At 39.9% G+C, this 24,312-nt stretch overlaps 1 protein-coding gene across 1 annotated transcript; it reads left to right on the forward strand.

Annotated features, from left to right (window-relative positions):
* Positions 1-2,272: 2,272 nt before the first annotated feature.
* Positions 2,273-24,312, forward strand: nek10 (NIMA-related kinase 10). The gene is made up of 36 exons (XM_049583472.1): positions 2,273-2,448; positions 4,488-4,590; positions 4,696-4,756; positions 4,882-5,018; positions 6,657-6,752; positions 6,833-6,917; positions 7,003-7,044; positions 7,153-7,231; positions 7,324-7,391; positions 8,150-8,229; positions 8,304-8,390; positions 8,637-8,861; positions 10,559-10,698; positions 11,226-11,287; positions 11,422-11,493; positions 11,579-11,643; positions 11,788-11,890; positions 12,045-12,173; positions 13,912-14,049; positions 14,144-14,189; positions 14,282-14,403; positions 15,190-15,292; positions 15,374-15,449; positions 16,030-16,159; positions 16,267-16,337; positions 16,603-16,810; positions 16,968-17,055; positions 17,144-17,218; positions 17,480-17,525; positions 19,201-19,238; positions 19,366-19,466; positions 19,740-19,850; positions 21,927-22,023; positions 22,242-22,285; positions 22,682-22,737; positions 23,114-24,312. Exons 2-36 carry the CDS (start codon positions 4,520-4,522, stop codon positions 23,148-23,150), a joined length of 3,189 nt encoding a protein of 1,062 aa, XP_049439429.1. The 5' UTR covers positions 2,273-2,448; positions 4,488-4,519; the 3' UTR covers positions 23,151-24,312.

The following is a 24,312-nucleotide window of genomic DNA, read 5'->3' on the forward strand; positions in this document are numbered from 1 at the left end:
GAAACGGGCACATTTGATGCGAGCTACAGTGACTGTATTCAGCATAATGCGGGGCTATTTAACGTTACCTCACGTCAACAAACGTGTAAAAGTCAAATACAAAGCCACAACACCTCAATGCAGTAGTTAGCATTGACGTGAGCTGATTAATCCAACAAACGACAGTTAGCCAGTTAGTCTAATTGCTAGTAATTATAACGGTAGACAAGCTTTCAAAACACAATTATAACGTGTGTGTTAACGTTGCTGATAGTGTGAGCTCTTAACACACACAGAAACGTTTACCGGAATACTTTGCTAAAGAGCTAAAGACAGGAAATGACTCTCCCGTTAGGTTATGCAGGCTGCTAGCGAAGCTCGGGCTAACAACTAGCTAGCTAGTTAGCAACCCATCCAAGTGGAGGCGGACGACTGGGCGTTGGTTGCTCAGACAACTGCAGAAGCTAAATAGCGGCGCGGACAAATTATTAAAAGAAAGCGAATCCAATCCAACACAAATTATCACAGTTGGACTTTACAGCGCTGGTTTGTGAATAAATCTTTACAGTATCTGACTACAGTAGTCTCACCCATAACGTTGACGCTCCCTGCCGCCTCAAAACCGATCATTCACAAGCCGACATTCCCCTTCTCACTGCCTCTGCCCGAGCTACGCACTATGAGGCACGCAGCGCATCCCGTGATCAACCGCCCTACGCAGAAAGGCTGACGTAAATCCTACGTGAATCACAAAGGGAGGAACACTCAGGTCTCGCGATGGCTTGTAATTTCTTTGAGTGTTGATGCGTTCTCGCGATAATGAGCAAATAGCCGTTTTCTTATGTGGAACATTTTTTTTTGAAGATGTGAAACTAATTACATCTCGCACTCTGTAACCATTATCGTGCAGTTTAATTAAATTGTGATTAAATAAGGACGGGGGCTGATTTTTCCACGTGGCTCATTCTTACTTACTTCTTACTTAATACACTGAACTTTTGCATGTTCTTTGGACAAATTTTGCACCTTTCTCCACATAACTACCACTTCTACAAACTGAACAACTCTTTCATTTTTATTCAGACAAACTGTAAATATTTTTAGAGTATTTTTTTCATATTTTTATTGTATTTTTTTTCCTGGATTTTTGTAATACTACTTGCTTTTATTGTTAATTTAATTTTCTGTCAATGTGTACCAATACTCAGTAATTAAATAATTATAATGGTGGGGGCTTATTTTTCCACGTAGCACATTCTTACCTCACACTCTGAACTTTGCACGTTCCTTGGACAATATTTTACGTCCTTCTGCTCACAACTACCACCTCTAAAAACTGCACAGCTCTTCCACTTTTATTTAGATATATTAAACATGTGGGTTTTTTCATATTGTTATTGTAATTCTTTTCACTTCTATGTCTCTGGAGTTTTGCAGTATTTGCTTTTATTGTTTTTTTTAATACTCTTAATTTCTTAGAAATTGGGTGAAAAAAAGTCAAATCATTTTCTAAACACTGGTGAGGGACTTATGTTTTTTATTTTGGGGAGGGGAGGGTAATACATATTAAAATGGTTGTAATTGGTATTTATTTTACCTGCAGATGCGTGTTTTCTTTAAAAAAAAAAAAAAAAAAAAAAGCCAAAATTACACCGTTTATCAAGCTAGAAACTGTCAAAACAGAAATTGTCATTGGATTTTCAAATTTCCTGATGTCCTTGGACATATCATGTGCAAGGAATGCTTCTGTCAGAAAAAAAATAGAGCTTACAATAGTGATATTTAATTAAAATAACTTTATTCTACATCTCGTTTAGAATTTGTACAAAAATAAACTATTTGCACTGACTAACCAGCATGCACGACAAGTGATCTAATAACTAATTTATGGTGGGGGTAGGGCCAGAATAAATAAATAAATAAATAAATAAATAAATAAATAAATAAATAAAATAAAATAATAATAATAATAATAATGATAAATAAATAAATAAATAAATAAATAAATAAAATGAAGTCACACCCCAGCCATCCCCCTCTCCTCTAAAAAGTAAAGAACAGTCTCTAGGTCAGTTCAGGAGTCCATAACTTCGTCGCCATTATCGCATATCATATATTACATTATTAATATCAGTGACATTAATATTTAAAATTTATAATATATGTGATTCTGTGCGTCAACTTGTCAAACGACATTCCTGTGTCAAAATACCCTGGTGACGGAATGCGGATGGCGTCTGTTGTATCCATGGCAACCACGACTCTCTAATACTGCTCATCTGGATTGGTTAAAAACGCGGTGAAACTTAACATTGTTTTGTGTTATTTGCTAACGTAAGGGGCGTCTACTGTCACAGGAATAACAACTCTGTCGCCTATATCCCCGAACAAGGATATTTAATGAAACAAAACACGTATTTAGCGGCTCAAAATCAACTGTTGATGCTGGTTTGCGATGCTGGAGGAAGGGTAAGAGACCTTTGACTTGTCTTTATCAAACTGACAAACAAGGTCAGCTCAGCTCAGCCGTCTCCTTTAGACAAACATAATCAGCCCTGTTATCACAGAAGCTAGCTGTGTTTATTCTGTAGGATTTCTGAATTTCTAAAAGCAAGGGAGAAGTTTTCAGATCTTTTACTTCAGTAGTGTTAAAAAGTCATTCTGCAACTTGGAAACTTATAAATAATGTAACACATTTTTAGAGAAATGCATTAATACAGTATTTTCAGTAACACAACACTGGTTTTGTCTTTCCATCACAATAAACTAAGTGATGGAAATTACATTGTCACATAAAAAATAATCTCATGATATGTTGGCTTGCTAATGTCAGTTTTAGCGTTAGCACTAAATTTTATACAAAATACACATAATTAAAGGTTGTTTTTCTAATTATTTGTACACTCAGAGGTAATAAGAGCTGTCTGGGAATTAGAGCTAATAAACATATTATTATTCTTATTTTAATTCCCTCCATGGAGCAAACTTTCCTCCAGTCATGTGCTCAGCTGTCGCATAACTATTGCTGTGGTCACCAAGAAAAAAAAAAGAATTTATATTTTGTACAGTGTGGTGGACATATATGACAGTAACCCCAAGAGGCAGGTGTTTTTTAATCTAAAAAATACCTAAAATACTAATACATCTCACAACACATGATTACATGTCATTAAAATGAGTATTTCGATCGATAATAAATCCAAAATTAAGCAGGGTTGAATGCCCAAAATCTGTCTCAGGGACAGAAGAAATATAGCAAAAACCACACATAAAAGGCCACTTTTTATATTCATATACATAAAAAATAATGACAGATAGATTTATTTTTTGTATGTTCCTTTTGGTGTAAAGTAAGTTGGACAAAATAAAAAAAAAATAAGAAAAGTGTTTTTGTTTTTCTTATTTCTGACAAGGACACAAAAATCATGATAGTTAAAGTCCTGAATTCAAACTGATAAGTACAAAAGTATCAGCATCAAGGCATACTTAAAGTACCAAAAGTAAAAGTACTCTTATGCAGAATGGCCCATTTCAGAATAATATACTGTACATAATATATGACTTCATTACAATTAGGGATGGATTAATGTGTACATGTTGCAGCTGGTAAAGATGGAGCTAATTGTACTTACTTTATTTAGCCTACTTTATGTAGCGAAACCTTTAATAATATATCATTATTTATAAGTTGATTTGTGTACAGTACTAATAATGTAAATCTGCAAAGTAACTCGTTACTCAAGTTATGAAATGCCTCCAAAATGTAGCACAATTAAAGAAGGAAGTAGCATAAAATGGAAATACTGAAGTAAAATACAAACACCTTAAAACTGTACGAAGGAAGTGTATTACAGTAAATGTACTGAGTTTGGACGGCTCCCAGATCTCCTCAGAATTGACTTAAATAGCGAAATCTCGGTCGAGCACCGGCCGACGATCTGCTTAAAGCTCAAACACAATCCATAAACACCCATTTTTTATTACTCCAATATAAGTGGATAATGACAATATCTGTAACTCCAACCATGTTAAATAAATTCAATCCCAATATCCCTGATATCTGTAATAAATGTGGAATAAAGGGCACGCTATTTCATTCCATATCCAGGCTTTCTGGATACAGGTTTTGGACATCCTTTCATGTCATAGGAGTTCACTTGTCTGTATGCCCCAAACTGTGTTGGAATCCTTGGAATTTTTCCCGTAAACTGTAAACTAAGCAAGACAGATAAGAAAATGACACACACACCCGTCACACTCTGCTGCCCTTGATAAACCTGCTTTTCAAATTAAGGGTAAACATCCTTTTGATAAGATATGGGCAGTTGATATTAAGACGTTGCCTTATTGTGAATGTTGTGTTTCATACCTTACTTGTTTTTTGTTATTGTTTTTTATGTAATATGCCAAGTGTTTTAAAAATCCAATAAACATACTTGTTTAAAGAAATGTACTTAGCTGCTTTCCACCACTGTCTAAATGTCACTTTGTACTTAAACTGTCTGAAGTTGAGCCAGGCCACTCATGGGGGAAGCTGAAAATGTCCAATCCGGTTAAAAAAGTGAGACAAGGAGAAAAACTGCCCCTGAAATCCAGAGGAATCCAGAGCAAGTAAGCCAGGCCATCTCCTCCTCACGGCCATTTACTGCTCTGTTACACAAATTAAAATCTATTTTCCTAATATGACAAAATCACCTGACGAATCCTGTTCTCTAGGCCATCTCATGATCTCAGGAGGCTTCAGTCCCTGCTTGCCAGAAGCATTCCCAGACAAGAGGTGAACAACAACAAATGACGCCACGCTGCGGCGGTGTGTCTAGACATTTTGATAACAATTACAAAGCAGCTCATATTTCTCCAGGTCTGTGTATATGTTGTAGTGTGAGACTCCCTGTGTTGCAGGTGGCAGCGTTGAGTCACAGTAAAGCACGCAGCAGCGGAGTCAGCAGATCTCAAGGCCTGCAGCCTCTGAGAGACACGAACAGACAGAGGAGTGAGAGCGACATCACCAGTGAAGCCTCTGAACTGGAAAAATTCAGGTTTTTATTCAATTTTCTGTCTTTAAGTTTCATATTATCCGAAGCTTAAATTATTAGGCTAACAAAACACACATGGAATAAGATGATTATAATTAAGGAACCTTTAAAGAAGGAAAGGTCATGACGTCAGAGACAGCATTCAAGGAGCCAGACATTGGTATCACCTCTGTTGGAGGCAGTAGGGTGGGCACTGCAGAGCACACTTTAACCCATCATATCTTTGTTGTTTCACTTTTGACTGAAAAAATCTTCCATCAGATTAAAAAACACACATTACATTAGATTTAAAAAAAAAAAAAAAAGTCAGTGAGCATCACGTAATGTGTGTTTTCTAATCTGGTGGAGGGATTTATCAGTTTAAGGTGTGACATAAAGATATGATGGATTTAAGTGTGATCTGCCATGCTGCTCTATCGACTGCAATAGAACTGACACCAAAGTCTGGCTTCTCGACAGTGCAGTAACGGAAACACGTGAGGCTCCCCGGCAGCTAAACCGAGTGAGGCGTAAACGGGCGTGCTCCTCGAACGCTGTCACCGTTGCCATGACCTTTCCTTCTTTAGAGGCCCCTTGATTTAAATCAGGAACTATGTGGTCAGAGAATAAGCGAACACAATTATGAATCTGGACAGACTCTGGAAGCCAGCTTTCTTTGGTTGATTCAGAAATCTTGACACATTTCGGTCTGATTTCCAGCCCTGGAAAATACTGATTTCCATGATGCAACCTGTGTTGTATGGTACAAGTTGTTTGAGATAAATTATGGATCTTTACGCATTTTCAAGTTGTTCGGAGGACTCTGTCACACCCAACAGCAGTACCAGACCTAATATAGAGCCCCCACCCTCAACCAAAAAGGCCTATAGAAAGATGCACCACTGCTTAATGGTTATGGAGGATAAACATTTGTTTACCATAAGATGCACAGTAGTGCAGTGTGCACAGCAAGAGGGTTCCTGGTTCGAACCTGAGGTGGGGGAGCCCTTCTGTGCAGAGTTTGCATGTTCTCCCTGTGTCAGCGTGCGTTCCTCCAGGTGCTCCAGCTTCCTCCCACAGTCCAAAGACATGCAGGTTAACTGGTGACTCTAAATTGTCTGTAGGTGTGAATATGAGTGTGAATGGTTGACTGTCTCTATGTGTCAGCCCTGTGATAGTCTGGTGACCTGTCCAGGTCGTACACTGCCTCTCAACCAGTGTCAGCTGGGATAGGCTCCAGCCCCCCCGCGACCCCGAACTCCACTCTGTATGGAGCGCAAGTGACTTGTGAATGTGTCAAGGTTGTAAAAAACACACTTTATTTTGAAGTACAATGGATTTCTGGCGCAGAACTTTTATTTTGAAGTGCCTGATGCTGCTTTAAAGTGAGTAAATGACGAACAGCTACCTAACAGAGACAGCAAACTAGCTCAGCAACATGTCCAAATTCAAGTATGACACTGAATATATTAAACTGTGTGGACCTTGAACTAATGACTAAGGAAAAATGTGGACCCCCTCGCTGGAGCACATGAAAACATCTGCCCTAACAGGAGAAGCGGTTACAGAAAAATGAATGACTGAATTAACTAACTTGTCTTTTAAAAATCAAAAACAGTGTATAGCTACCGTTTTGGATTTACTTAAATGTTAATTTTTCAGCATCACCTACAGAGACCAAAGATGTTTCAGCAGCCACCCACTGCACAAACTCTTCTCTGACATCCTTGTGTCTTTGGTTAAGAACCGACTCTGCAGGTAAAATATCTTTTAAATGCTCCTGAATTTCTTCTCATGTCTCGCACAAGGTTTACTGACAATATTTACTCCTTCTGTAGTGAATGGATCGACTCTGCACAGCCTGAGTCGGTTGTCAGAGTTCTGATCTGCCTACGATTATTGATGAGAGATCCCCACCATCAGGTACAGCTTGAAAAATTTACATTTCTAGTGTTTATTATGTGTTGTATGAATACAATAAAAATGTCTCTCAACTGCTTTCTTTTAGAAAATCCTCCACCAGATCCAAGGCATAAATTCACTCGCCAGGGTAAATGCTCTCTAAGATTTTTCTCACACGCCTAAACAAGCTGTGTTTTGTGATTTATCCTCACACATATCTCATGCCATCCTCACTGCTGCTCTCTTTGTCTTCCAGTATATGGAGCATGTCACTGCCATGTACATATCTTGTGGCGAACAGGCGCTCGCTGTGCAGAAGCTGGTCACAATGACCTGTGAGTAATCTGAAGGTAGTGTGAAGACGACACTGATAATGTGAGTCTTGTGTGCGTCCTCATCAGCGCTCCCTCTGCTGATTGCTCTGCAGACATGTTTCAGAAGCTGTCTGCTGTTGGAGATCAAAAGGTCTGGGTCATCGAGAGCGGCGCTCATAGGGTGAGTGAGATAAAGTTATCTGTGATTATGGGCTGTTTGTTTTCGAATCATATTCACGTCTGAGATAAACTTATTGTTGTAGGAGGAAGTTTAGACCCACAACAGGGACGTAAAATATATTTTTGATTTTATTTTGCTTACATCATAATATAGATTTTTTTTAATTTCAAATCGAGAATATTATTTCATTTTCACTGTTTATTTATTATATTGCATTGCATAAATACCTCCTCAATGGTTCCTGCTCCTCAGAGGTCAAACCTTTTCCATTTTAGACACACCATGACCTCTCATATTTGTGACCACCAGTGCGCTGACATGTGACATTTGCCTACAAGATATTAAATAATCTAAATGGCAAAGGATTTTAGATGTTCCTACCAGAGCTTCTCTTGTCGTGTCAACCACATGTAAAACTTTACATTTTAAGCTCTATGGTTAAACTAAGAATAACAAAATTGTCTGTATAGTTGCGTTCCCTGTCCAGTACTTGGTTTTGATAGTGGTAGTGAACAGTGCTGCTTCCAGCGTGCAAATATTTGCAAATATTTACACCAAGCTGTCAAATGAACCCTCATGCAGAGTGATCGCCAATCTAACACACTCTCGTTGTGAGATGTATGACCATATTAAGTCATGCTGTTCTTGTAGCATGACAGTCAGTGAGTGTCTCTGCTCTTTATCATCTCAAATTCTACTACATTTTATGTACTTTATGGAAAAAGATTTAAGTCTCTAATGAACTAAACCATCTCTAGACCCTGGTGAAGCTCCTCTCCACGACAGATAGCAGCGTGCTGCTGGGAGCCCTGCTGGCACTCACCACTTTGGCTGACAGGTAAACAGATACTTCATTTAATGCATTAAATACATTTATGATTTCATCTGCCTCAAGTCGTTTTATTTCTGCAGCCCAGAATGCAAGGAGGAGATTGGAGAGTTACCCATAGTGGAGAACCTGCTTGTAATCCTGCAGGAGTACGACCTGCTGTCAAAGAGGTTAGAAATCACTTCTTTGTTGATGTGTTCATCACTATCAGATGAAATGTTGTGCTTAAACTAGGGGAACCTTCCTTTGTTCATCAGAGCTGATAAAATACAAAAAAAATAGCTTATCTCTTCTCGTGTTGTCTTAACTGAGAGTAAATAGAGACATTGCTGTTGAAGCTGCAGGGACTGAATTTAAATAAACAACATAAAACATGGAAACAAAAGAGGCTGGACTGACCCTGATGTTTCCCCCAGGATGAGTGCGGAGCTGCTGAGGCTCCTGTCCCCGGTGAGGCGGGTGAGGGACCAGGTCCGGGAGCTGGAGGGTCTGCCAGTGCTGCTCAGCCTGCTGTACGGCCAGCACCTGAAGCTGCTGTGGAGCGTCGCCTGGGTCCTGGTCCAGCTCTGCGAGGATCCCGACACCAGGATGGAGATCAGGAGCTGGGGCGGGGTGCAGCAACTTCTCCGGCTGCTGAACAGGTCTGTGAGACTGAGCAATAATAGCATATTTAATGTTTATATTATCACAGTATCTTTATTCACTGCCTCACAATGTGTTTCAACAAAAACATTTACTCTTGTCACCCATCTGTGCTTCTTTTTTCCTGATAAAACAGTGGTCAGAACTACAGCAGATAATTTTCTGTCCACACTGAAGTGATTTGTGGTTTCACTCACTCAGGAATTTAGTTTTGTACCTCCATAAAGTTTGGAGACTCACAGAGATGAATTAACAGAGGAATGCTCAAAATCAGACCAACAAAGGCCAAGATATGCTGACTTTTAGTCTCTAGTATGAGTCAAGCTCCAAAAACTTTGGATCGCACATTTCCCGCAATGAAATCTGATAGCATCTATTATTAGATTCAAAAGTAATCTTAGCTTAGTCTTCAAATTTAAGCAGAAAGCCTGCATTACAGACTGGGGCATGGATTTTGAACAGAGGCAGGCAGGGAAGATCTAAAAAAAATATGCTGTTGTGCATCAAGGGAATTTAGGGATCTGGTGATTTTGGAGCCTCTGCGTTTCAATTTTGACCATTCTTCTTTTAAAATCTGTCTCATATGAGTCCTCTAACTTTATGGAAGTGCAGCACTAAATTTTTGCAGTAGCTCAGAGGACTTGTAAGGGGAAAAACTTCAGATTTCTACCACCCCGTACCATTAAATTTACCATGATGCATCTGCAGGATGTTGACGACTGGGTTCTGTGATTTCTGGCCATCAACACTTGCAGATTTACCTTCCATAGTTAAACAGCCAGTGATAAAGGATGCAATTACAACAGTAACAAGTATGACAAGTATGTATGACATTTTAGTTAAAAAGCTTCATTTTCAGGTAAAAAAAAAGGACAAAGAAGTGCCTTTATAAATCAGTTAATCAGTCATTTATTTGTCACATGAAGTGTTACAAGGTAAAACTTCAGTGAAATGTGATTTTGTCAGCTCCTCCAACTTGTGTGCTGTAATTTAGTCCTTGTTGGTCTTTTCTTACACTTAATAATTGTCCATGTTTCCAGATTGTTCTGGTAATCCATGGTTTGTGTTGTGGTACGATTTTACTGTAGTTTTGAGCACTTCTGTTGTTTCACAAATTAAATCCACCACAGACTCAGTGAATTCATTGATGTGTCCTGGAAAATACACTTCCTTGACAATCTTGACCTAAACAGGATGGTTGCGAAGACGCTCCTCCCAAGCACCACTTTGCAGCCGCCACTGAATGCTGCATAGCAGGGATCCAGTGTGTTTATTCCCCCTGTGGTTCAGGGTGAGCAGGAACCGGACAGCACCTCACATTCCCACTGTCACACCAATCCTCATTCACCATAAAGCACACTCCTTGCTAGAGTCCTCTGCTCTGTCAGATTGGCAGATAGAAAAAGAGTCACCTGATTCAACGGTGCTATCCAGGATTTAGCCAGGTTTTGGCAAAGCAAATGATATCACAGTTAGTGCTATCACATTGGAAACTGGTGCAGCATGTCAGTTGTCCAGTTTATATCCAACGCTTGTACAATGGTTAGCAGGATGCTAGTACGGCAGAAAGATCCACGTGATCAGGATCACAGTGTTTGATATGGATGCAGATATATGATATGGTCTTGCTTGCATGTGGTCGGGATGTGTGTATTCATATCATACAGTGTGGTGACATACAAAATATCTTCTCCAGCAACAGGCAGTATGTCTCTGACCGCTCATCCATCGAGACGCTCTCCAGCGCCAACGCAGCCGGCCGCATCCAGAGAGAGCACATGAGAGAGGAGCTCAGCCCGCAGGAGGAGGTGGACAACACTATGGCCCTGCAGTCAGGTCAGGGACTGTACAACTCACCACATACTGCACAGAAAGTACTGCATTTTTCTTTACTGTTTGTTTAGAGCTAGAAACCACCCAGTGTAATTTTGTGAACTATGCGAGATGGTGAAAAAGGCCAGCGTGCACAGCAAATTCTTCCTGGCAATGGAGTCTTATCAGCGCTCAGAATGTAAACAGCTTTTTCCTGAAGTGAGAATCCAGACCACTGAGACTTGGCTTACTGTATCTCTGATTTGGGAGGAAATAGCTGTAAATTTTCTGTCTCTGTAAAAAGAAACTGTATAATAAAACTAATCTGGGTCAAAAACATAAACATTTTGTTACATCTGTCCTAATAGGAGACGGCAGAGAAACTTTGACCTTTACAGTCTGAAGGCGTCAGTGTTTCCAGACTTTGTTCTTCCTTTGGTTTGGGGAGAGAGTTATTAATGTCCACAGCTGTTCACTGGACTGTCTGAGACTATAAGATTGCGTGTATGAGTTCTTAAATTAAGTCATATCTCCTTTAATCCATTTTCCAGCCTGCTGTACAGTTCTGACTGAGCTTAGCCTGGATGACACATCTGCTCACCACATTGTGCAGGTAAGGAAACTTCCTCACATGACGAGCAGGGCGGTCAAGAGGATGGGAATGAATAAGCCAACAATTACATCAAATTACTACATTTTAAATACTTTAAAACACCATTTCAATTAATGCCGTCATACTTTTCTCAGGAAAATGGGGTCTATGTAATAGCCAAACTGATTTTACCACAAAACTCTGGACCAAAGGTCACATCTTTACAGGTATATGACTTCATGCATGTAATCAATTACACTATAATGTAAATGTAACGACCTGAAAGTAACACATTTCTTTGCATATCTGCAGTGCTATGCGTTTAGAACCCTCCGGTTTCTCTTCAGCATGGAAAGAAACAGGCATCTATTTAAGAGGTGATATTTATTTTAGAAAGGAAACATTCTGTACACAAGCTTAAGTTCATGTCATGCATAAATCTTTTAAATCTGGCTACTGTTGGAAAAAAATCTCTTCGAATTATTCTCCACTGCTGTTACGTAATCTCTTATCCATTTCAGACTCTTTCCCACCGACCTCTTTGAGTTGTTTATTGATGTTGGACATTATGTTCGGGACCTCGCGGCCTACGAGGGACTGCAGACCAAAGTTTCACTCTACACTGTAAGAGAACAGCTTCTAAATGGATTCAGCTGTTTATTCAGCTGCTTTTTGGCAGTAAAATAAAAAGAAATATTACTGTGTTATGGAACGAAATGTAGACTGACAAGAAGGATTCCTTAGGAATGGATGGAGTGATGTGTGTTTTGTAATGCAGGAAGAGGAACTGGACAGTCTGAGAGAGAGCATCGAGACTGTGGACCAGAACCGACCCCCACTTAAAGTCATCAACGGTTACTCCATACTGGACCATCTGGGCACTGGGGCGTTTGGAAGTGTCTTTAAGGTACGAACATCAGAACAGTGTCAGGTGATTGACATCTAGACCAGTATCGGAAATGCCTCTGATACTGACTGAACTGCCTGGTCGGGTATCAGCGAATACACAAGTCTATCACTGATCTGATCCCACATAATTTATTAATAAACTTTAAAGTAGTTTCACACCCAGATAAAAAGTTTCCCTGGGAATCAATTCTTCTATTTTGCTGCTCAAAAACAGCAGCAAGTTGCGCCGTGCAACCTCGGACAAATACTGCTATAGGCCCGGATCACGCAGAAAGCATTTTAGCAGCTGGAGGCAGCTTTTTGTAATTGTTTTAAATGAGAATGAAGCTTTTTGCTCGTGGTTTTTGTGTCACTACGCACCTCACATTTCTGCGCTCTAGGTGCCTGGCATTTTTGCTTAAGTGCTCTGAACTCCACAAGCTGAAAAAACTTAAACTTAGAGCTGAAAAACGCCCCACATCATCTCCTTTTTCGTCATCGTTTTTCCCATTGTTCAATCGGATGAGTTGAGAGGCAGTCCTTGTGTGGTGGTCACAACAACAAGTTTACAGTTGGTAAACAGTGGAGGAGAAACTGGTGGTAGTGGTTGCTGGATACCCAGAGCTATACGGCCTGATGATAGACAGCAGGTTGTCAAACTGCCCCCAAGTCATCCTAAAATATGCCTGGTAACGGCCATCATCGAGGTGAAGCTCCTGGACCAACTGGTGGTACTCCCCATGATCCACCCTCTTTTTTAGGGTCTCATGTACCCACACAGATCTCTGTTTATCTGCTGACAGCCTCTCACCCTCAACCAGAGCTACAGCAAGTACCCTCTGCCTCAACATGGCAGGAACTAGCTATTAATTACTGAGAAAAAAAATGGTAGATGGTACACAACATGGGAAGGTTAGGATAAGAACGTAATGGAGTTGTAAAAAGGTGCAGCAAGTGTTTGTTTTTTTACTTCTGGAATTCAATTTAAAAAAAGGAAGCGTGGTGTGCCTCACATTTTGCCACCAGTGAAACACTTCCTGTGTGATCAGGGCTTTACAGTGCATGCCCACTTTACCCGACCAGATATTTGCTCCCATTCATTATGAATTGGAAGGGACTGATTCTCTGCACAAAGCATGCTGGCGGTGTGACGAGAGGGCGTGACATTTCGAAACATTTAAATGGTGCTTGCATCAAGACAGCCAATCAAGCTGTGTCCACAAAGTGACCAGTGGGGCAGAGCAGATGGAAATGTCGGCAAATTGGTAGTGTATAGTGGGCATACACCAACAAGTGACTCGGGGGGGCAGGGTGGACACGAATTTTATGCAACCTATCCCAGCTGACATTGGGCGAGAGGCAGGGTACACCCTGGAAGGTCACCAGACTATCACAGGGCTGACACATAGAGACAGACAACCATTCATGTTCACATTCAGACCCATGGCCAATAGGGGGTCATCGATGAACCTGCATGTCTTTGGACTGTGGGAGGAAGCTGGAGCACCCTGAGAAAACCCACGCTGACACGGAGAACATGCAAACTCTGCACAGAGGGGCTCCCCCACCCTGGGGTTTGAACCCCAGTAGTATACAGCTGTTATCTATTTTTTAACGCAATGGTATCAGATTCAAACTCTGTACTGGCTGATAGACAAGTTCAGGTAATGGAATTGGTATCGGGAAGGAAAAAAGGTATCAGAACATCTCTATTCACATCATGAGTCACTGTTTCCAATATATATACCCAATGACAGGTCCGAAAGCAGAGCGGCCAGAACCTCCTGGCTCTGAAGGAAGTGAACCTCCACAACCCGGTGTTTGGCAAAGACAAGAAGTCCAGAGACAGTAACGTGGAGAAAATCATCTCTGAGCTCACCATCATCAAAGAACAGGCACGAAGTTTCACTTTTCATCATTCAGAGTGTAATAACTATCTGAACAAATACTGCCATGTTACGTTGTTTATTCTTGGCTCTTCTTCTCTAGATGACGCACCCAAACGTTGTAAAATATTACAAGACATTTTTGGAAGGTGAGGATGATTTCTTTCTGCCCCCTTTAAGCCCCCAGCTATTGTAAGAAGGGAACACGCCAGAAATTAAATAATCATACCGTTTGTTTTAGGTGACAAGCTGTACATCGTGATGGAGCTGATCGAGGGCGTGCCGCTGGTGGAGCATTTCAACTCACTGAAGGAGAAGCAGCAGAAGTTCACAGAAGACAGGATTTGGAATATATTCATACAGGTAACAACTCTTTAAAGGAGCTATATGTAAGAAATATAAAGCAAACAGTCGTAAAATCCTCCTAATATGTCACAGAGACTAAGGAATAATGTTCATATAACATCCTGATCTCACCGACAACAATAGTACAGCCAGAATATTTTCATCTAAAAAAATTTTTTACGGCCCGCAAATCATGTTTGTGTTTTGAATTTGTGTTTTGGCCTGTTGCGCCACCCACCGCCATCTACCAGTCACACAGTTTGTAGAGTCTCAGCATCAGTTACAGTTACGACTGAGCTACAGCAGCACGGCAAGCAGCATTAGCAGTGTCCCGGTACATAGCATTAGCAGCCGGCTCCTCCTCAGCTGTATCCCGGCAGCAGCGTTAGCAGTGTCCCGGTACATAGCATGAGCAGCTGACTGCACCTTTAAATAAAATCTAGTTTAATATTCATTCAAATGTATGTATCAGGGACATTTGTGCTGATGAAGGGGTATTTGAGCTCATCAGACAGGAATGTGGGGGTTCATCAGACAGATATAGTCAGGGACCTCTGCAGTAAAAGACTGTTTCCAGCACATTCTTCGCATTATAAAAGATTTTTGATTCTCCAGCAGCTGAGGAATTTCAGCCTGGTCTATTTCTGTGCTCGTTGCCAACAGCTTTTGGATAAAAGCCTGAAATATGAATGTAAATAATTTCCACTGGCAAAAGAGAGATGTTTTGTCTGAATGGAAATATCTCTGCATCTCCAAAAGTCCTTTTAATAGCTTATTTACTGATTGATAAATTTGTCTCCTCAGATGTGTCTGGCTCTGAGGTACCTGCACAAGGAGAAGAGAATAGTCCACCGCGACCTCACACCTAATAACATCATGCTGGGGGAAAAGGACAAAGTCACCATCAGTGAGTGTCAGCAGTCTATCACTCTCCTCCACGTCTTCTCTCATTATAAAAGTTTAACCTGCGTGTTTCTTCTGCCTGAAGCCGACTTTGGCCTTGCAAAGCAGAAACAGGAGAACAGCAAGCTGACGTCAGTGGTCGGCACCATCCTTTACTCCTGGTGAGGAAATTCATTCTGAGCATCCAGCTGCTTTTAGATTAAACGGTCGGTTTTAACATCTGCTCGTGTTTAAAGTCTGTGGATCAACCAGATTAGCAATGATTGTTTTGAGAGGTAACTTTTTTCATCATGAAGGGGGGCAGACATCTCTGCAAATAAAACTGTCTGCATGGTGAGATAACATCAGAAGAAGGTGAGAAAATGTGTTTTGGGTGAAACCTCCCTTTACAGAAGCGTGGCAGAGCTGATGTTTTTACGGCCTGTTAGAGACGCAACTTAGAGAAACTGCAAATATACTGCAGCTCAGGTGTGTTAATGGTCTTGACAACAGCTCTGCAAATATGTGTGTGTGTGTGTGTGTGTGGTCTTATATGCTTGTAAGGATCAATTTCAGTTGTAGACCACAAGAGTGAATACATTTTCTGGCCTCCAACTTTGATAAAAATCTATTTTTAGGATTGGTTAAGATCAAGTTTAGGTAAAGTAAGGTTTGGTATTTGGGAATGCGTTGTAAAGGTTGCTTATAAGGTAACACATGCAAATGTGTATGTGTGTGTGTGTGTGTGTGTGTGTGTGTCAGTCCAGAGGTGGTGAAAAACGAGCCGTATGGAGAGAAAGCTGACGTCTGGGCTTTGGGCTGCATCCTCTACCAGGTGGCCACTTTACAGCCTCCGTTCTACAGCAGTAACATGCTGTCGCTGGCCAGCAAGGTTATATATAACACACACACACACACACACACACACACACACACACATTTAAAATGCTTTCCTCTCTGTCGTCTGATTGTTCTTTGCTTCTTATTCTGTTCCGGTAGATTGTCGAGGCCGCGTACGAGCCGATTGAAGAAGGAGCTTACTCAGACAGAGTCATAGACATGATCAGATGGTGAGACTTTAATTTTGAAATATGGATATTGATAAAGTGGCAACCTTCAGAGCTGAAAAAAGAAGCCAACGCCTAAGTGCCAAAAACTGCAGTTCCTCTAATGACCACTTGAGGCTGCCTCCAAAAGCGAGTCAATAGATCTCCATGTTAAATTGCCATTGTATTACTTTTGTGTCTTTATTGCTATAGATTAAAAGTAATTTCATATTTGAGTCACTCAGTGTATTCACACAGTACTCTGTTCTGTTATGGAACATCCTGTCAGGTGTTTGAGTCCAGATGCAGACCAACGGCCGGACATTGTGGCCGTCAGCACCAGGATCTCTGACCTCATGATGAGGCTGATGGACGGCCTCTACACTTCCCAGAATGCACTGGAAAGGAGAGCAGAGAGAGACAGGAAGCGAGCGCAGAAGTACTTCCTGGAGAGGCACAAATGCAGGATGGACTGCTGTCGCTCAAACCTGTCTCAGGTAAACAGGACTTCTAAAATCAAAAGGGCGTCTTTCAGGACTATTGAGATTAGATTTATTTAATAATTACTCGCAAATTTGTGATTTGATATAAAAGTTGAAAATATTTTTAGTATTTCCTGCAGGATCTTTAAAACACATGCTGCACTTTTTGCAGGAAAAACCCTTCATGAATACTGAGTGTCCGACTCCACGCTCTTCTGCAGCCTGCAGCTCAAACCACAGCGAACAGCTCATCAGTCAAGGTGACTCAGTTTCACACTGTTAAGTTAAACAGACTGGGAAAGATTAATAAAAAACAACATGTAAATATGTAATTATGTGTGCTTTTAGATGATGCATCAGATGGTGATGCTGAGCCATGCAATGCCAAAGTTGACATCACTGCCTCTACAGGAAAACACTACGGTTAGTTCTGCTATATTCAATAGGATTCAAAGGCTTTTTTTGTATATATTAAGTGGATGTTCACACAACAAGATGCTGGTTTTCTATGATAAATAAAACAACCTGTTTGTTGCAAACAAGAGCAGGCAGTCTGGGACGTGGACCTGCAGTCTTGCAGTAACAAGGCTTGTCTTTTGAAGCTAGAAGCTGCTATTGTTTAATTTTTTTCAGACTGATTCACTGTTTGATTTGATCTTTTGGCTTGTTTTGTTTTGTTAAAAGGATTTAAGCCCAGCGCCTGTGTTACACTGGACCAAATTCAGTCTGGGTAAGTGACAAATCTCACATTTTAACCAAATCACCAGAATAAATATTTGCATTGTAGGTTTCTGCAAACCGCAGACACACTACATTTGCATGTTACATGCATGTAGTGCACTATATACAATCATTCATGGAGGAAGTGCATAAGACTTGACATAAAGAAATTATTCAGCATAAAAAAATACATTTGTAATATTAAAGTGTTTTAGTCAGATTAAAACCTATTCTTAGAAGTTGGTCAAAAAAAAAAAAAAAGATTACCATTTTTAGTAGGATGGAATTTAAAGAAATAAGTTAGTTAATATCTTACACAAAATAATTTGACCACTATATATATTTTAACTTTTGGATAAATAATAAGTGGGTTCAACTTAATCAAGCTTTTAGAGATCAAAGCAAATCATGTAGGTTGTACAAAACTAACTTGTCAGATTATAAAACACTATAAAGACAATGCTGGAACTGGAACTACTTAAAAAGACGCATTCAAATTGTTACCCTAATTTGTTTAAAGTCAAATCAATGGATGCTTCTTTAGAGTGTGGATTCATTGAGGCTTTAATTTTCAACAACGCTGTGGTTAATGTGTGGTTAGGTTTAGGCACAAAGACCTTTTGATTCTAATTAGGAAAGGATCATATTTTGGCTTAAAACACCCGCTTTCAGTGGCATAACCCTGGCTGGAAATGCAGCGATGTCCTAGTAAAAAACATCTGCTTTATGTGGCACTTTCCCTGCTGGAAACACTGCAACGCATTGCTAAAAACATCCACATTCGTGGCTAAAAAGTCTTTGGAAGACACAATGATGAACCACTAGTAAACAACCGATTTTGTTGTTTGTAGCTCTGGAACAGTGGTCTGCAGCTTGGCAGCCGCCTCACCTAGGTGTCACACCATCCGCCATCTCCTCCACCTCCTGATGGCAAAATCAGCGCATATACTTTGTCACTTTAGAGACGATGATATTGCTTAGGAGACATTATAAATGACATTGATTTAAGAAGCTTTCAGGATCTGAAGGAAAATACAAATTGTCATCCATCTCCTTTCTTCTATATCTACGATTACGCTCTGCTACACAGGCTGCAAATATCTTGAGTGACAGCCAGCTTGTTCATCCAATAATGAACCTAATGAGGGAACTATCTGGATTAGCTACAGGACATGTTTCTTTAATTTATTATACTTTGTTAGAGCACACGCAATCGATAGACTGTTGCCCCGATGAAGGGGGCAGGTTACATCATGCTTAAGGTTAGAGAAGGAGGCGCTCAACTTAGAAATATGAATTTGTATTCGTATTTTGTCTTCATTTTCACTCTGAGAAACTTTATACATGTATAGTAGAACTTAGAGAAAGACCCACGGGGGATGGGGAAGGTCAGGGTTGAGTGATGTGACATGTGTGAAACATACAAATGCAACTAATCCGTGGTTTGCAGAAACAATGCCAACATTTTCTTCTGGTGTCTGCACATAACTGACTTCTGTGTGGTCAGTGTGACGTGTATATTGTATATAATGTGTATATGAGGCACAGTAATCATTTAATACTGTAAGAGAAGCAGTTATCTGTAAAGCTGATGTTTGTTGATGCATAAACACCCAGCCAAAAACAGTTTGTTCACATCCGACACAGTTTAATAACCTGCCTTTTCAATCTTCCTCTCTCCTCAGAGGGGATTTTGCTGCTGCAAAGATTAAACCACGACCAGGTACCTTTTCAGCCTGAACACAAAACAACCCGAAGAGCAGACGTTTCTAAAACGATCTTATAAATGTGTGTGTCGAGTTTATTTAGCCTCACTGAGTGTGTGTATTTGGTGTTTGCTCTCACCTCAGTGTCAGCGGGGATTTGCGTCTCCCAGAAGAAGGTTCGGCAGATTGATGATCCCATTCAGAGGCTCCTGGTGCAGCTGCACAAAATTATTTACATCACTCAGGTACATCAATACAACTGTTTTATAGATTTTCAAGGTTCAGTTTAACACTGCACACACATCTCATTAGTTCAAATGTAGAAGTTCTGCTTTTATAACATTTTAAAAGGTTCAATCATGTGTAAAGAATCATTCATGTCTGTTTGGCTCATTCATTGTTACAAATCCATTAAAAACTTAAAACCATACGACCATCAACCTCGACCATCTTCACATAAAGCTGAATGAGGACTGATTTGTAACTGATGACACTGATTGTACTCTTTCCATCACCAGCTTCCACCTGCTCCACACCACAACATCAAACGACGGATCATTGAAAGATTTAAAAAGTCTTTATTCCACTTTGGGAGTGATCCATACAACCTGAAAGTGGAGCTCAGTAAGGTTTGTACAATCGACTTACAGTTCTCAAAACCCAAAATTATATTTAAGCAATATCACACGAGAGGGAGTGATGTTGTACTGTGATATCGTCACGGCTGTGATTGTCTTACGACCGAATTTAAGTAGGATGATTTTGCTACTGCAAAGATTAAACCAGGCCTGCGGCCTCATGCCTACGACCGAATCACAGCTGTGACGATATCACAGTATAACATCACAAGCTCGAGTGTGATATTGCTTTTATACAACAGCTCAACAGTTAAATAAGCAAGGCTGATTAAGAAATGTTGAAAAATGAGGACAAAATAGATAATTTAAGCATTTTATTTGTCTTCTGCCAACAAAAATAGTTCCCTCAGGACTCCGCTGTCATCGTTGCTATGTAACACAGACATGGTGCGCCAGGCACTTACTCTTTATACACATTTATCTGCATGTTTCCATTAATTGTGCAGCCGGTGAAATATGTCTCTGGTGACTGCATGGTGGACTGTCGCTTCACAGGCACAGCCGACTCTGCCTTCTGATCTGACAGTATGTTGCTTTTCTCCAAGTCACTGAGCTCCGCTGATGAAACACTGACAAACCTGGATGTGTGCTCAGATGGATTCAGCTTCTCCTCTCCCTCATCTTCCTCTGATGACCATTCACAGTTCAATTCAAAACTTATTTTAGGAAATAAATCCATATTTTTGGCTGTTTGACAGTGGATGAATTAATTAGCCTACAACGCAACTGCTGACCTCACTGACACTAACCGTCAGTTTTGATTTGATTGTTGATTGCAATCAGCTGTGAGGCGGAGTGATACATACACAGTGAAATAACCGTGATGTTGTACTCCAATATCGTCACGGTTTTACTGTCTCTCGACCAATCAGGTTGCAGGGCCGGAACTAACTGTTGTATAATGTCACATAAGAAAAAGAAAAGCTTGAAAATGTACAGGAACTACAGATACATAGATACTCTATTAATCCTGAGGGAAATTAAGTAGCTTTTTACGCAACACAATACATACAGAAACACAGATTGACATAACAATACAGAAAATAGGTAAAAAGAATAGAAACATGAGAATGAAACCACACAGCAGGACGACTACAGAGAGTTGTTACTACAGCAGATATGCTTATGATAGTAGTGCAAATTTATGATTGACAGTGCAGGTATTGTAATGTAAGGTGATCAAATCAAAGTGTAAGAGCAGGGCAAAAGTAATGAATACTTTGCTACCAGTGACATGAAAGCAAATCAAGACAAATATACTATGTACTTATACAGATTTTTGTTTTGTTTAACCCTTTGAAACCTGACAGCAAACTGGCTTGATTTCTTTCAAAAACATGGGAAGAAGGCAGTGAGCAACGAAAGAAGAAATGACGCCAAAAAAGAAAATTAAAAACAAGAAAATTTGTTTTAAAAAAAAAACGAAGTCAAAAACAAACAAACAAACAAGGAAATGACCTGGAAAAAGTGCTTAAAAATTATAGTAATTCTGTAACATAATTTAATAATAATTAATAATATTTTTCCTTTTTCCTTTGCTTTTTTCCTTTTCCCCCTATTTTCAAAAAAATATTTTTCTAAATATATTAATTTCTTACCAAGTTGAAAGCAGCACAAGAAAAGTGATCTTGCTCCAGGTTTCGAATGGTTAAGGTGCCTAATAGTAAACAGTACAGACTGCACTAAATGAAGAATAGTGGAAAGTATAAAATATAAACAGCACAGAAGGTAAAATATGACAGTCCAGTAAAGGGTGAATATCTTAATAAATAAAATGCAAACAGGATGGAAGTACCTAAAGAAAATGTAAATGCAAATTGTGCAAGGTTGTGGTTTCCTTTGGTTAACTGTGTTATTTTTCTTTCAGTGAACTAAGAACCAAAGGTAATAATGTTTAAAATGAGGTTCATAATCTAACAATTAAATTGTTTTCCTCTTTGGCTGTATTAATGGTGAGATTAAATATAAGATGCCAATTCTGTCACATTATTTTGAGATACTGGGGGATAATGGGGGTGTTGCAACCACCTCAAGCAAAATGAGAGTGTCCTTCCTGTTTCCCTGCAGCTGCTCCAGGCCTCTCCAGACCTGATGGAGTTAGACTCGGCTAGTTCTGACTGGTGGCCCCTGGTCCACCATTTCACAGAGGAGCCTGACAGCACAGGTAAGAGTTACCATTCGTACAGCTTCACCTGATACTGTACCTCCAGTGAAAGACATCAGACACAAAATACTGCAGAGACTTTGGCAGATCTCCTCTTACACAAACTCAAAAGGAAATTACTGATGTAATGTGGTACATTTTTGTTCCTTCTGGCCACAAATGCTTCACATTCACAGCTGGATGAATTAATGAATTGATTTTCTCTTTGCTTCTGACAGGTGATGGGAATCTCAAAGATGGAGTCACCTATCAGCAGATGCAGGTCCGTTTCTCTTGTGTGTTTCCTGACTTCCTAAAAAACAACTAGTTTTGTAGTTTGTTTGTCTGTAGCAGTGCTCTGCAGCTTGGCAGGTGTCTCACTGGTGACACGCCATCCACCATCCCCTCCACCTCCAGCTGATGAAGACAGAGTCATCTGATATATTCCAACAACTTTAGAAGCGTTGATATTACACATATGAAACATGCAAAAAGCCAGCATTTCCTTCTGGCGACCAGGCTGTGTATATTTCTGTAAGAGCAGGTGTCGCCTTTGTTTTCTCCTGCTGGATCTAGTGTCTCATTTTGAAACAAAAATCTTAAATTTCCGCTTTACAGTCATATCGGACGTCTGTCTGCCAGCGGTGAAGTGATTTCCTGTGCAAATGTGTATTTTCAGGGGATCATAGAGGAGCTGCTGGAGGAGAACAGCTACTATGAGGCAACACACAGCAGGTGACATTTTATACCACTCTGACAAACAGCAGACAGACGCCTAAAACTTCGGTCATTACTCATAATTAAAAGCTGTGAAAACTGATCTGTTATAACTTTTTCTAAAATGAGTCATGACTGTCATAATGTGAGTGTTTTTTAATGGCAGTAATGAGTTTGTTTGAGTATGTTTGTCACTGTTGTTACTCTTGAAAAACTGAGTTCAGGGTCCGTTTACTAGATGTGTTTTTGTTTGTATTTTTTTGTGTTGATGTCCTTGAAATAGAAAACTTAAATAACAAAAAAAAAAAAAAAAATCTTGTATTAACTAAACTGAAAACGAGCTGCTATGGTTCAGATAATTATAATCTTTTATGTGTTTTGTGTTAATTTCTAGGATCACAGAGAAAAGAAACGGCCATGAAAACAAGTGACCATCGTCCATATTCATCCTCAGATGTCACAGAAGCAGCCGGAAAACAAAAGACCAAAAATTTATTCCAGCATGGAAACATCTGAAGCAACCTGAGCTCATAAAAAAGTCAACATGTGACTTGATAAGGCTGCTGTAAAATATTACCAAGGCTGAAACCACTCCAGGGCTGCAACTACTAATTATCGTCATCATTTTCTGAATAAGAACAATTAATAGTTTGGTTTATAAAATGGCAGAAAGCAGTGAAAAATGTCAACAATTTCTAAAAGCCTAACATATCAAATCTTGTTTGAGCTGTAAAGCAAAATCCAAAGATATCGATCGTTGCAGCTCTACACCAAACACCTCTGTGGTTCTCAGGCATTGATTATTTGTCCAAATTTGATGTGACTATGTAAATCTCCAAAGATAATTTAACATATTTATACTGTCCTGTTCGTGCTTGTGATGAAGCTGGAAGCAGATTTATATTTATTTCTGTCACTCGTACCAAAGTGAACTGTCCTGTAACCGACTGAACCTCTGACACTTTCCAGAGCTTTTTATCTGCCTGTCTGAAGCTTCCTGTTTTGTTTTTTCAGGTTTATTTGAGTCGAGCACTTTTAAATTCTCAGGACCAGACTCTGCGGTTTGACTGTTTTAACTCCTCGCTGCAGGACTGCACATCACAAGATGTGTTTCTATTGGCTGCGAGCCAAAAGCTGCAGAGACAAAGATCTGATAAGAAACCAAACCTTCACCTCGGTTCACCATCAATTTCCAAACATATCACAACATGTGACTGCAGCGTTGGCGGACAGTTAGACTTTTAACTTTATTAACATGCACTCAGATAACGCTGTTATCATTTTCAATAAGATTAACATCTGACATATACTGTCTGTCTGTAATTCACTGAATGTTTTCGTTGTCATTTTGAGGAGTGGAGCGCAGCTGGAGGGACGCTTTCTAATGCACTTTGACCCAAAAGGGATTTGTCAGTATAATCTGTATAAGGAATAGATCATTTAAAATAAACTCTATTTAATGCAGACAGTGTCCAGTTGTGATCATTCATCATGTTAATATAAAGTTTAATCATTTGGATCTTCTTTGCTGAGCAGTGAGGAAAGTGAGTGAGCTGGAGAAAATGTGCAGGTTTACTGAGCAGTGGGGAAAAT

This window comes from Epinephelus fuscoguttatus, linkage group LG8 (assembly GCF_011397635.1).
Source record: "Epinephelus fuscoguttatus linkage group LG8, E.fuscoguttatus.final_Chr_v1".
Taxonomy (NCBI): domain Eukaryota; kingdom Metazoa; phylum Chordata; class Actinopteri; order Perciformes; family Serranidae; genus Epinephelus; species Epinephelus fuscoguttatus.

What these genes read in the sequence shown, in the direction of transcription:
- nek10 (XM_049583472.1), top strand. Translation starts at nt 4,520, where the DNA reads ATGTCCAATCCGGTTAAAAAAGTGAGACAAGGAGAAAAACTGCCCCTG. An exon ending in GCATAAATTCACTCGCCAGG is followed by an intron (nt 7,045 to 7,152) that starts GTAAATGCTCTC and finishes TTTGTCTTCCAG; the next exon opens with TATATGGAGCATGTCACTGC. An exon ending in CACTATGGCCCTGCAGTCAG is followed by an intron (nt 10,699 to 11,225) that starts GTCAGGGACTGT and finishes TCCATTTTCCAG; the next exon opens with CCTGCTGTACAGTTCTGACT.